The sequence below is a fragment of the Octopus bimaculoides genome, chromosome 9 (assembly GCF_046866305.1).
Source record: "Octopus bimaculoides isolate indiv1 chromosome 9, ASM4686630v1, whole genome shotgun sequence".
Taxonomy (NCBI): Eukaryota; Metazoa; Mollusca; class Cephalopoda; order Octopoda; family Octopodidae; genus Octopus; species Octopus bimaculoides.
Window position 1 is genome coordinate 40,058,154 of NC_142936.1, and position 14,236 is coordinate 40,072,389.

The following is a 14,236-nucleotide window of genomic DNA, read 5'->3' on the forward strand; positions in this document are numbered from 1 at the left end:
GCAAATATATTTTAATAAAAATGTGTACACGTGTCCTTCATAAGCTTTGACACCACTTGGACAATGTTGCATTTTAGTGAAGCCATAGTATTGTGATGATGTTAACTAGTCTCCCTTGCAACAGTGCTCCAATGGCAGTAGTCCATAGGATTTAAATTTGGAGAGTTTGGAGGCCACAAATTTAGTATTACATGGTTGTAAAAATTGTCTGACATCCATACTCAGTTTATGTGGGATTTGTGAAAAGGTGTTAAGTCTTGTTGAAACATGTTTGGCCTTTCACTGCATACTTCATCCAAGGCTTAACAAATGTCTCCAGCACCTCAACATATCCAGCAACATTAATTCTAAGACCCTGTGGGGAAAATGTGAAGTGACATAACATGACTTTCATCACTTACAAATTCTAAAACCACCAAAGTTGCTGAAAACTTAGTGTGTATCACTCTGGAACAGCAGAAGAATTTTCACATGGCCATCTGGCATTTTTCCTGTTAGATACTTGATTTTGGTCACAGTTTTTACCATCAGAGAAGAACTAAGACATTATGCTCATGAGGGCTTTAATTTTGATAAGTAACTGCTTGGACTAGATCAAATGGTTTCCCCTTTTGATACTGTTGAAAAGTTCTTGCCAGAAACTTCCAATTCCATTCAAATTTTGTATATAAAAGATCTTACAACATTTGGCAAGTCAGTGATTTTCTAAGTCATTGTGACCTATACATATAGGGTGTTCCAGAAAGATTTAATCATATTTAAAATTCTTCCTAAAGAACTTCAAGGTAATATTAGCTACATTTTACATGAAGATTTGCATATATCTTTTGTTCATGTGCCTGTTGTTTCATTCGTCTATAACAGGTTTGTAAACAAACATGGTATCAAAAACAAAATGTGACCAGATTGCCCCTTTGAAAATAGCTGGAGTGAGCAACAAAGATATAACAGTTGAATGTGTGCCATAAAACAGTGTTCAATACCTGGAAACGATATATGGATTCCACTACTACCTCTAGCAAGCCAATTCCTGGCAGGAAACAATCAATTCATACCAAACAAACTGTTGAAGCTTTGAAGAAGCAAATGAACCTAAATCCCTGCAGGGGTGCAAGAAAATCTGCTAAAGCTCTTTATATTTCGAAATTGTCAATGCACAAGAATTTTAAAGAAGATTTAAAGCTAACTGCATACAAGAAACAATCCCAGCAGTTAATTTCTGCAGCTTCCAAAAAGAAATGGCTTGACAGGGGTAAAACCATGTTAGCTGAGATAAAGTGCATTGCTAAAAACGTGTTGATCTGGTCCGATGAGATGATCTTCGCCATGGAGACAGTTACCAATGGGCATATGCACATAATGCAGGAGACTTGCCTGAAGGTAGCAGGAGTTATTTATGCTGTCAGAAGCCAGCTTCACTCATGATATGGGCTGCAGTTGCATCTGATGGAACCATGTCTCCTTTGATCTTCAGTCATGCTAGATTAACAGTGGAAATTTTGGATAAAAATGTGTTACCCTGGGTCACAGAGACCTTTGATGACCATTACATCTTCACTCAAGGTGGAGATCTGACCCACACATCCAATTGGACACAGAGGTGGTGCAATGAGAATTCTAGCAGTTTTTGAGACAAGACGATATGACCTCCCTTGAGTCCAGATATCAGTCCCATGGACTTTGCTGCCTGGTCCATCCTAGAGAGTAATGTTTCTGCTCATTCCTAGTTAAATGAGTTCAATCTGAAGAAAGTCCTTCTGTCTTCATGGCTCAAGTTGGACTAAGAGGTGGTACAGCACTCATGCAACTCAGTGACCACTCATTTGCAGGCTATGGTCAAGACGAAAGGAGGTCATTTTGAAATGTAATTACAGCAATGGATTCACAATTTACATTTGAACATGTGTGCCAAATTCCATTATCCTACCTTAAGTTTATTTTGAATAATTAAGAAATATCAATGGATAAATTTTTTTCTGGGACACTATGTATAACAACAACAATGACTGCATGTCTTTTCATTTGTGTTAGTATTTTATCTGCCATGGGGTGTGTGAAAGAAATAAAATCATTTTTACTGGTTTGAAGAGAGTAATATACTGACAAATAAGTACCCTGAAATACCTGTAAATACCTGCCATACCCTGTATATAGAGTAATTAACAACACAAACAACTCTTGTCACACCCATGTTAAATTGACATACCCAAACACTGTGCTAAGCTAACACACTTATGAGACAAGACCATGCAAAGATGACAAGAACAACACAAAATGACATCTATACATCATCCACCTAAGCTCTTTACCAGCACTGATTAAAGATGACATCCATGGTATTTACTGGAAGATGTACCATTATAATTACTACTTTACAAAACCCATGCTTTTATGTTACAAAATGTAGGTATAACTATGTGAATGTATGTGCATCAGCAGTTGTCACATAAACATTAATTTAAGTCTGTATAGGGTGAATTTTGTGATCCTTGTTGATACAGTAATATTTTTTAACTATACTACCATGGGACCTAACATGGCCATCAATGCCAGTATTCTTCTTTCTGTTTAACACCCGAAAAGCAAGAGATAAATCTTTAAATGCAAAATCCTCAGAACCAGATAGAGTTGTAGGGTAATGTGAGGGATGTTATCAACATACACCAAAAACACGTGGGGACCTAGAGGAATCATTGCATTCACCAAAACCTACAACTACTGGACTCCCAGAAGCTGGGCAAAATTATAACATTTCTAAAACCAAAGTGAAATAACATCATAGAGAACCATTGCCCATCCCACTCTACATACACCCTTTAAAGTTCTAGATGGTTAATCTTTGACCTCATTTACCTACACATCCTCCTCTTTGAATCAAAATACAACACTCAACCACCATACAAAACATGAATCTACCATAGAGAGTAAGTAATGACATTAGCAAAAACAAACCTTCTCCTTCACACTATCTGAAACATCTTTGACACCAGTCAAGCTTTTGACTCCATTCTCTATAATTCTCTTACGTAAATTACCTTAAAATACAACACAAAATTCTGACTTTCAGTCTACCTGTTATAGTACAAAGCTTATTGACAATGCATTCAGATTGTAAATCAGGTAGATTTGTAACATTATGCATAAGAGTAACATTTTCAGAACTTGCCATTTCTCAGTGTACCACAGGGATCTGTCCTCTCATCTGCTTTTTTCAACCTATTCAACTTTCTCCCACCTCCCCAAACATATAGGCTTTCTCATATGCAAATGACATCACACTTCCATCTTCCCACTATTTTTCATGCACTGCTGCACAACTACCCTAACTCTCCTTAAACCACTAAGTGAGACAGCCCCATAAGAACAGATTTAAAATAACATCTACCAAGTTCACTAATTCCTTTCTTGCCAACAACACCAAAGAATAACAAACATAATCCACACTCAACAGCAAAAACATACCATACACACAAAAGACAAAAATATTACAAGTTGTATACAACTCTCCCACATCAACAACATATCTCTTTTACTCAGCTTTATATACATATATAAAAAAAAATATACTTACAGAAACAGCAACAGCATCCCTTTAGTGGTCTCAAAAGCTGTACAGGAGTGCACACAACCTACAAAAAGAACAGACAAACAGTAACTGTTGTACCCCAACTGAGTCACTTTGCTTGTTTCTGAAGTTACCACTACTGGAATCTGTCACAATATAGAAATTGACTAAGATAGAGAGAAAGAGAGAATAAGAATAACAAAAATCATGAGAGAGTACAACCTATCTAAACTGTTAATTCTCCATACAATTCACCGTTGTATGTCAGGTTGGGCAGTATGGGACGCAGCTAGGTAGAAACATAGTATAACTAGAAAAATGAGCCTGTATTTGTTGTGCTTAGTGATTTGGTTGACTACCATCATGTAAATTGTCTGGTTATTTAGTCATCTATCTGTGTCATATGTCTGATTCATCAGAACTGACATGCACAACAACAACCACAACTTAATCATAAAGTTTAGGATAGCATTTTAAAAGGTTTAATTTCTTTGTTTGCCAACTTCATTGCCCATTAATTATTGTTAGATCCAGGAGAATTTTCAATGAATTTAGTGTAAATCATGAACTCCTGTTCAGTTTATATCATTCACCACTGAACATTAAATCACAGAAGAGGTACACTAGCTGTACTGTATCATAATGAAGATCTTCACCATAGATATCTCTGTGAATTTGTATCCTTCTAATTTTTATTGTTTTATTTGAGTCAATACCTTCCTTATATGAAGTATACCAAAAGAACTCAGTATTTTTATATTTCCCAATTTCTCTGTCTCTGACTGATTAATTAATGAATTGATATATCATAATTCCCTCACTCATCTGATGTTTAATTAACAGATGTTTTTTCTGTGAATTTGTTTACCTTCAATATTTGTAGTTTTTACTGAAACCCATGTTGAGATTTCTGTGTACTTTCTCCTAACATTGAAAGTCACATCAATTTTGCATTTTTGGTAAAGATAACACTCAGAATATCATTTGATATTATCCCATAAATGACTGAACTCAGTTCCAATTTTAGCAGTTTGAGGAACTACCAAATATATATAAATATTCTGTAATCAATACCCTGCAATCGTCAAGTGAAGGTTCATCAGTTTTGATATTATCTTACTTGCTGCTTCACCTGCAACTGAAAGTAAAGCAAAACAATTCTGTATCTCAATCTAACTCATATCTGGAATTGACTTATTGATTGATACTGTCTCACTGGAATTATCTGCAATTTGATTGATATGGTCTTGCAATACTTTCAACTACATTCATGTTCACTTTATTTCTTTCCTCCCTGGTAAATGAAATAACAAATCTCCAAAGGTTACGACTAAACTTCCATGCCTTTCACTATTATTATTTAATAAGTCATATGTGTATGTTTCTGTTTCTGTGACCATTTAGCTTCTTCTAAAAGAATTAAGGCATTACATACAATTAGACAAAAATGCTGCATGGCATGGCTATTAAATATTTCTGTATGGTAAGCCATATTTACAGTTTGCACCACTAACTATGTTTGACATATATTTCCATATTATAAATATTAAATAGGTTTCCCTAAACAAAAATACAGATCTAGGACATTATCTACATATAGGAAAGATTGTATATGATGGTACAGAGTCTGAAACAGGAGATATGGAATGACTGAGTAGATATGTGAATGATGGATGGAGAAGTAAGACACTAGCTAGCTCTGAGGTGCAGGTGCTGGTGCAGTAGCAACAGAATAAGCTCTTGTGAATAAATTAGGTCACCTCTTTTGGGAAGTGGTACAGGATGTTTCTATGAGTAGCAGAAGCATCATTCCAGATGTGAGAACAGCATTATATTGTAAGTTTTGTATGATTTCATATGATTTTGTTGTTCAAGGCAGAAATATTTTCTGTCTCTAAAGATGAAGGTCAGTTTTTTATGCAGCTTTTGCTAATATATGAATGAGAGATTGTCAGGAGAGAAGATGAGTTAATGCAAAACCTAATAGTTGAAATGTTAATTGATTTTAGTTACATTTTGCCCAAGGTTTTGCTATGAACAATATTTGCACTGTTGAAAGTGGCAAAAATTATGTTCGTAATACACAATATTTTCCTTTTTTCTATTTATGGAGCTAGATATTACCTCTATTTATGGAGGTAATATTAACTAAATGTAAGATATGTAGGTTGTATATGGACGACACATACCTGTCACATTTCAAAGTTTGTAATCATATGAGGTTAAATCAAAAATTATATGCACTCTTGATTCTGTAATTTATTTAAACAAACCCAGGGGTTGAACAATTACAAGATTTTTTGACATAGTCACCTTATTCCCTAATACACTTCTTCTAGCTTATTTGATCAGAGAAGATTTTTGGCTGGTCACACAACCATTTATGTGCCACTTCCTGCACCTCTTAGTCTGTGGAAAATCGACAACCTCATAAAGGATATTTGAGTGATCCAAAGAGGTAATAGTCAGAAAGAGAAAGATCTGAACTACTTATAGTGCGTTCTAGCAACTCAAAACCCAATTTTTTAATGGTTTTAATGGTATGGGCAGCCATATGTGGGTGTGCATTGTCATGTAACAATTACATTTGATTTGACATAGGCCTTTTTTTTTTCAAACAGTTAGCATCACATTTTCTTTAGAAGTTTGAGTCTTGAATTTTTTTACGCTGGTGATTCCAGATGTTTCTACTCTATACTCTGCTTTTTGGATTTGTCTCAAAGTGATTGAGCCAAGTCTCCTCACATGTCACTATTCTGTCTTAAGAAGATTTACCTTCACTGTTGTAGATCTCCACTTGATTGCACTTAAGCGTTTTGGTAAGCTCTCTTGGCATCCATCTTGCACAGACTTTACAGAAGCAAAGCTTGCTGTGGATGATTTCATATTCAGAACCATCACTAATTTGCAGGCCAACTCACTTGTTGGTTCACCTGAACCATCTCTCAAGCTTATTGAATCTTCACATCAGTGATGAATGCTGATGGGCATCCTGCTTCTTTGTGCTTCATGTTTGTCTGACTATTTTTAAACCTCTTGATCCACTCATAGACCTTCTATATCTCTGTATTGTACTGAAAGCCTGTGATGAGTTTTAGCACTGACACACCTTCAGACCAGAAAAATTGGATTACTGATTTCTGTTCTTCCAGCAGAGTGGCCATGTTTACTCTGTAACACAAGAAAGAAAACTGGAGTGATCAAAGTCAAACCTCGGTTACATAACCACAAGAGTACCACCTTTTAACACATGAGCACTGAAAGCAGTGTAGCCAGCCTAAAGAAAGCTCTGGATAAAATAGGGATAAGTTTTGACTTCCTCCTTGTGTATTCCATAGTTCAGTACCTTATACAAACACCTATTGTTCTCTCTGCTTTTATACATGATTAACCAGATTAATTGTGCAAATGATTAAATGAAGTTTGCTTTATCAACCTATCTGTAACGTTTCAAAAATAATAATAGATATTCTGTCAGTGTAGATGCATAACTGTATGAATCCACACATCCATCTCCTCAAATCGCAGCATATGATTTTTGTGAATTGTAGAGTGAGATGTGCAATTTAAGGATATCAGCAGTGAGCCCTATAGAATTTCAGATTGTGAGGAATCTTTATGATGCTACTCCACTTCAGGTTTGGTTGGGTTTTAAAATTCTCATGACTTTGCCCAGGTTCTGTGAATTTCACACAGTATTGGCACAAGAAGTCATAGGTATTGATGAGTGGAATAATTCATTCACACCCTTCAGTGTCTTAGTGTGTTTACTAATTTTGTTATGATCCTGAAGTTTTAGATAAATAGAAGAAAGAGTAATGACATGGATAGTCAAATCAGGCCCTTTGGCAATATATGTGAAAGTTTTTAACAGTACCAAGTATCACTAAACTCTCTGAATATCAAAGGCATATCATTGATATGCCTTAGACAGCTCACTACTGTACACACATACACGCACACACAATTACACAGACAATATAATAATGATAGTAGATATGTTTCTTTAGAATTTACAACTGCATTTTTAGAAAGATTTTGCTGACATTACTTACTGTTGGTGTGTTGGCATAGCTTTAATTCAGTGTTTCTCATAAGGTGGTGATGATGGGAGATTTCTAATGACAGTAAAGAGACTGGAGAAATTACCATGTTTAATAGAATGAAGTTTTTTTTCAATTTGTCTATTACCATAACAAAGAAAGACAAACTATATAGATGTAAACTTTATTTTATCTTCACATTAATAAAGAGTGGGAGAAGGACAAAAAATTCACTACTATTTTGTGTGCCTTCTATGTTTGTTTGGGAACCACTACCTTTGTTAATATCTATTTCTCTTTAATTGCATATTTATAATGTTGCATTGCATCAAACATGTTATTGTAGCTTCAGTTACGTAATGGAAAATTTGTTAAAAAGCAAAGTAAAAATTGAATAAAAGCAAAAAGAAGCCTATAATAAAATGTGTGAGAATACATTACCAAAATTGTGAGTATTATAAATATGACTGTATAATTGTAAATATTATAAATAGGTTCATATAATTGTAAATATTATAAATGTGGCTAGATGAATACGACTTTTATTTAACTACATGATGCTCAATATTGTAATCATGTCTACATAATTGGGAAAACTAGTTCAAGACCCATTGCTTTACTGATAGCAAAAGGTAAAATTTTAAATTTAAGCTGTTTCTACATTTAAAATATTAGCTTTTATATAAAATATATGTTTAAATACAAAGAGCTTTTGAAAGGATTAGAAACATTAACTCAGTTTTCATGTACAGAAAAATAGATGTTATACTAGGTGCTTTGTAACTGGGTAAATTATTCAAATTTGTCTTTATCAATGAATGCTTGATATATAATCATTCAATATTAACTAAAGGTGTTTATTTTAAAAACATTTTATTTCATATTCTACAAACTCAATATATACATTCTACAATATTTACATTTACTTAGATGACTTCTCTATAGACAACATTCCTGGTCAATATTTTATATTCATCATTATAATGTGTCTTTCTGACTGTATATTTGAATTTGTTTTGATTTGCAAATATTCTCAGGTTTGTTGTATTACCTATCCTGCTTAATAGCAACATATATTTGTCCCCGGGGGAACACTAGAGTCAGAATATACAGTCTGCTCTGCTTTAAACTTTACCTTTGATTCCTATTTCTTGACATAACAAAAGCAGGTATTAGAGGAAACTGCAATCTTTTTAGAGTGAACGGTAAATCAGTGTTGGCTGGCAGAAAAGAAATTCAAGGAACATCCTTTCAATATCAATGCTGCTAAGTTTACTGATAGTCAGTAAATTTTCAGTAACATTGAAGACTATAATGTATCAAGTTCTATTGCAGAGGCAATTTTAGTGGTCTAAATTTTAGAAAAGCGTTACTGAGGCTCCTACCTTTAGTCTGATGGTGTGATGTGGTAGGCTACTTACATTTAATGAATTCATAAACAATTTGATTGTCTTTTATTATGGAGTTAGAGGTTTTCTGTGTAATCACACTTCTAGGAAGTTTATTCATAATTTCATCATTCAGTTGATCAAATTCACCATTTTTGGCTCTTGAAGACATCCATTATTCATTTTCATATTTCATAATGTATTGAGCCAAAAGGCATTTTCATTGCTCTTAAGAAAGCTGTTCACATGCTTGTCCATGTTGTACAACACCTTGTTTTAAAACATGCTCATGCTATTCATGAGGTAACTTTTCTTTCTTCCTTTCATGAAGCTGTTTCTATGGTCTTTCGTTTTTCCATCTCTCTTGCTTTCATTCTCTATTTCTTTGCTTGCTGCTTCTTTCTGTGAGACATTTTGCATTGCTCATTCATATTTGATCATTGATAGAATAAAATATGCTTGAATTAAAGTACAACTGCAGCAGAGAAGAATAGAAAATTATGTAATCTAAATAAACCCATTGCCTTCATGTATAGCTACACATAACACTGATATAAACTTAAATTTCTTTTTATTTTATAAACAGTAAGTCAGTGCTTAAGGAAATAAAACTTTTACAAACTTTGAATTTTAAAAAAAATGTTAATCATTTTATTACATTAGTTGAAAATTTTAAATATTTTTAACCATAATTAATTAAGAGACTTGATGGGTAAGGCCAGAACAATGTGAAACAATATAAAGTAAACTGCAAAGAAGAAAAGAAAACAAAGTTGTAGTTTTACCCTATATCTCTATGTTTTGGGACTATGTTTCCATCTTCAGGACATGTGCAATGGTGAGGGATGGAAAAGGTCATTTCTCAGATGTGTGGGTGGGGAAGGTGACATGTGCAAGCTTCTTACTATCAAGGCACCAGTCTCTGCATATCACCTTCCTCCCTACACATCTGAACAACAACCTTTTCCAGCCCTAACTTATCCATGTGTCCAGAAGAAGAGATCAAAGCCCTGAAATATAAAAATAAAAGATAAAACTTTAACTTTCTTTTCTTTTCTTTTCTTCTTTGCAGTTTACTTTATATCTTTTTGCATTGTTCTGGCCTTACCCAAATACTAACTTTAATGAAATATCACAGAATGCTTAAAAAAAAATTACTCAAAGATTAATAAACAACATATGTATAATATACCTTTCTCACTACCCAGAAACATTTTATTTGATATCCATCTCTCATCCTTAATACTGCCTTCTCCACCCACATTTTACACTGACCCCTTCTTTAAGCCACCAAATCATCTCATCTTTTCCACTGGCATACATCTCTTACTCTCCGCAAGGACTGCACCTGCCTCTCTTCTCCCCACATTCCTGCAATCTACCCAACCACTCATTTCTCTCCCTCCCATCCTTCCCCAATCTACTTTATTATGATTATTGTTCTGCTACTTTTCCCTCTTGTGTGTCATTGGTCACACCACATTACCCCTTATCCACTATTCACTACATCCACCACCTAACTCATTCCAATCTCTGCAGTTGTCACCTACTCTTCCATAGCTCTCCTACTTACCATCCACTCAACACTCATAATGCATTCTTTATATTCAACCCATTGCCCATTTACTAAGCTCTCACCCAGCCGTAACCTCTAGCTACCCACACACCTGTTTCTTCTGTCTTCATTCACTTCCTCTCACCTCATAGTTTTAGGGTCTGCACAAACACTCACAGCCACTACTCTTATCTTTTCCCTGCTCTACCCCAACCACCTCTCCACCTTTTCTTCTACAATGTGAGTAGCTATGTAGCTTCTATCCAGCAAGAAATCTGTTCTGCTCTGGCTCCTTCCCCCATACTTTAACCCCTCACCTCATTGCATAAAGCTGCCTTTCTCAGGGTTTGTAATCTTGCAAAGCTACAAGGTGACGTGGTAGCATAAAAAGGTTGTAAAAGTGCTGGTTGCATAAAAAAAGCACCCACTATGCTGTAAAGTATGAGGAAGGGCATCCAGCTGTAGGAGCTAAGCTAAAGTAGACAGTGGAACACACTGCTGTCCTTGAACCCACTGAATCCTGGCAAACTGTTCAGCTCACACCAGAATAGATCATGGATGTGAAATGATAATTGATAATGATGTCGATAAAGAAATTTTAGGTGTATCATACATATGATGAAAATTATTTTCCCTCTTATTTTTTTCCTTATTCTTATATCACTGAATAAAATGTGCTTCAATAAAGTGCAATTGAAAAAGACTGAAGTAGAAAAATTATGAAACTTAAGTTCTAGTCACACATGACATTGATATGTTCCTTTTCTTTTTTTTTACTTCATAAATAGTAAATCAGTGTTTGAGAAAATGATATTTTTCTACAAACATTTAATTTCACAAACTGAATATTATTTTCTTATATTATTCTAAAATTTGAAACATTTTTGACTGTAATTGATAAATATTATATACATCATAAAGAAATTTTGTGAGTGTCTACATGTGACAAAAATTACTTTTCTTATTATATTGCATTATTCTTAAGAATATATATATATATATATATATATATATATATATATATAGTTGAATTTTCTATAACCAAAATTTAGTTGTCATCATTATGATGTCTTTCTGGCTGATTTGAAGGAAACTTGACTGCTATTTTAAACAACATGAGTAATCACATAAAAATTCACATTTGAGAATATGTGTGTGTGTATGTTAGTAATACTTATAGACGGTAATGAATGTCAAAAGGTATGTTTTTGTAATAATTTTGCCTGCAATATTAATGTGACATTTCAGCTAAAATTTCATTATAGATATTTTAACCAAAGCTTCCTTATCAATAATAACAAAGTAGTAAATGATAAGTTACATTGAAATATTTTTCTTCACTATAAAGAATGTTTCATGACTTTTTGAAAACTTCACAATTGTTGGATAACAATACATATTTCAGTAGAAAATATATTTATCTTGCAAGTAGCAAAATTTACGGTTTTACTGACTGAAAATGTTTGTAAGATAGTTTAGCTACCTTAAAAGATAAATAGTTCCTTTACAAGCAGATGCCACTCTTCTATAAATTGAAGGCTCTAGTAAATCCGTTGCCATTTTCATCACTTTTCTCTTTCTTTTTCCAGTCTCTCACGTTCTCTGAAAATAAAAAATACAATGATCTTGACCAAAAATAAAACACAAATATATTTTCCTTGTGTTGCATATATAAATTCACTGTTTTCTTATTTCATTTCTATCCTTCTATCCACCCATCTTCTCCCTTATTGGAAATATTGTCGGAGCAGAGTATTCAGGCACCTCCTCTATAGGGTCCTATTAGAAGCAACTATCATTAAACTTTCCAGCTGAATTCCCAAGCATGACCAACTGAGGCTATGGATACTATCCAACCACCTCATTCTTGGTACACCCATAGCTCCCCTACTGGTCGGATTCGCAGGAAGAATCTATCTTATGATTCTTTCCAGCAACGTTCTAATCACATGTCATTTGTACAAGAGCTCTCTCTGATCTCTCAATGTGAAGAAGTAGTGATTCAAACTAGAGAGACTCCCTGATCTTCAAGCTATGCAGCTTGTTGAATAACATTAGACCAGAGACCTTTTTGAGGAAACCCATTTCATTTCTACAAGCAGCAAATTAACACAGAGTCATTAGAGTGTTGAAATGAATGCCATACAGTTTTTGCTCTCATTCACAGCCCTCTGAGTTCAAATCCCACCTAGGCCAATTGTTAGTTTTTGCTTTTCATTCCATCAAGGTCATTAACAATGTATTAATCTGAGGTGATGGATTTTAGAACTGAAAGAGTGATGGGCCAAATGTTTTACACTCTTTGTTCCATTTCTTCACCTACTGAGTTCAAATTGTGTCATGTTTTATTTGGGCTGTAGACTTGATTCATTGTCCAATCTAACACCACCATCTGGCACCGTGGGTACTAGTAGTTATGGGTACTGTCTTCTCTCTTAAAAGGTATAAGATGGAAACAATGAATAACCAGAAATTCATCTGAATGTGTGACGGATGGACAGAGAAGCATGGCTCTTATTACAATGAAAATTATAAATGTGAATGTATAACATCTACACCTTTTACCTTTTCCTTGTTTCACTCATTTGACTGCGACCATGCACCACTTTGAAGGGTTTTTTATTCTATCAGTTTCTTTTGCTAAATTGCTGAGTTACAAGAACATAAATACACCAGCACCGGTTGTCAAATGGTGGTGGGAGCAAGCACAGACACAAAAATCCATATGTGTATACACACACACACACACACACACACATATATATATATATATATATATATATATATATATATATATATATATATATATATATATACGATGATCTTCTTTCAGTTTCCATTCACAAAATCCACTCACAAAGCTTTGGTCAGCCCAAGGCTATAGTAGAAGACACTTGCCCAAGGTGCCATGCAGAGGGACTGAGCCTGGAACCATGTGGTCAGGAAGCAAGGATATGTAGGATATTAAAGTAGGATATTAAAGTATCATATATCATTTTGATGATGTTAATATATCATATAAGATTTTGAATATTAAATGATGCATGATTGCACATATATTACTGAATTATTTTTCTTGCTATTTAGGATTGGAAAAGTAAATTATTCACTCTACCTTGATGCTTCTGAGTACCTTGTTCAAGAAAATGAGTATGTTCCATTTGTTACTGGCATTGCAGATCTCCTGAACTTGGATAAGTACCTGGTTTATACACCATATTATGAATTTTACAGGGTAAGTATGTAAGATATTTTCTCTTATTTTGACAAACTTACACACACATACACATATACACACACAAACACATGTATGCCAGAAGGTTTGTAAATCCAACGGAAGCCACAAAAGACATTTTAAGATCTACAAAGAAGAGAATATATTTGCAGTTCTTGGCAGTCCAAATCGGAGATGCAATCTATGTGGGTGTCTTTTTCAGAACATTGTCTGGTTTAAAAAACCACATCAGATGCCATGATGGTGCTAAGATGTAGGTACAGGAGGTGGTCAAACTCTGCATAAGGAGTAGACAACCACCATATGTATGCACATATGTATATGTCACCACAGAAATATAGAACTGTATACACATATGTATATATCAACACAGGCCTTTCTATCAAGTCTGTGTTAATGTGCTTTCCTTAGAGATGTTTTTTATGTAATTAATATTTAATGCATGAAAAT

General features: G+C 34.2%; 1 protein-coding gene across 5 annotated transcripts in view; it reads left to right on the top strand.

Annotated features, from left to right (window-relative positions):
* Nucleotides 1-14,236, top strand: part of LOC106869101 (endoplasmic reticulum aminopeptidase 1) — a 1,176,109-nt gene that overhangs the window by 1,095,749 nt on the left and 66,124 nt on the right. For all 5 annotated transcript variants that reach the window (XM_089357447.1, XM_089357445.1, XM_052970645.2 and 2 more), the window contains exon 14: nt 13,639-13,786. In XM_089357447.1, coding sequence (XP_089213573.1) covers nt 13,639-13,786 — 148 coding nt within the window. The remainder of the gene's footprint in view (nt 1-13,638; nt 13,787-14,236) is intronic.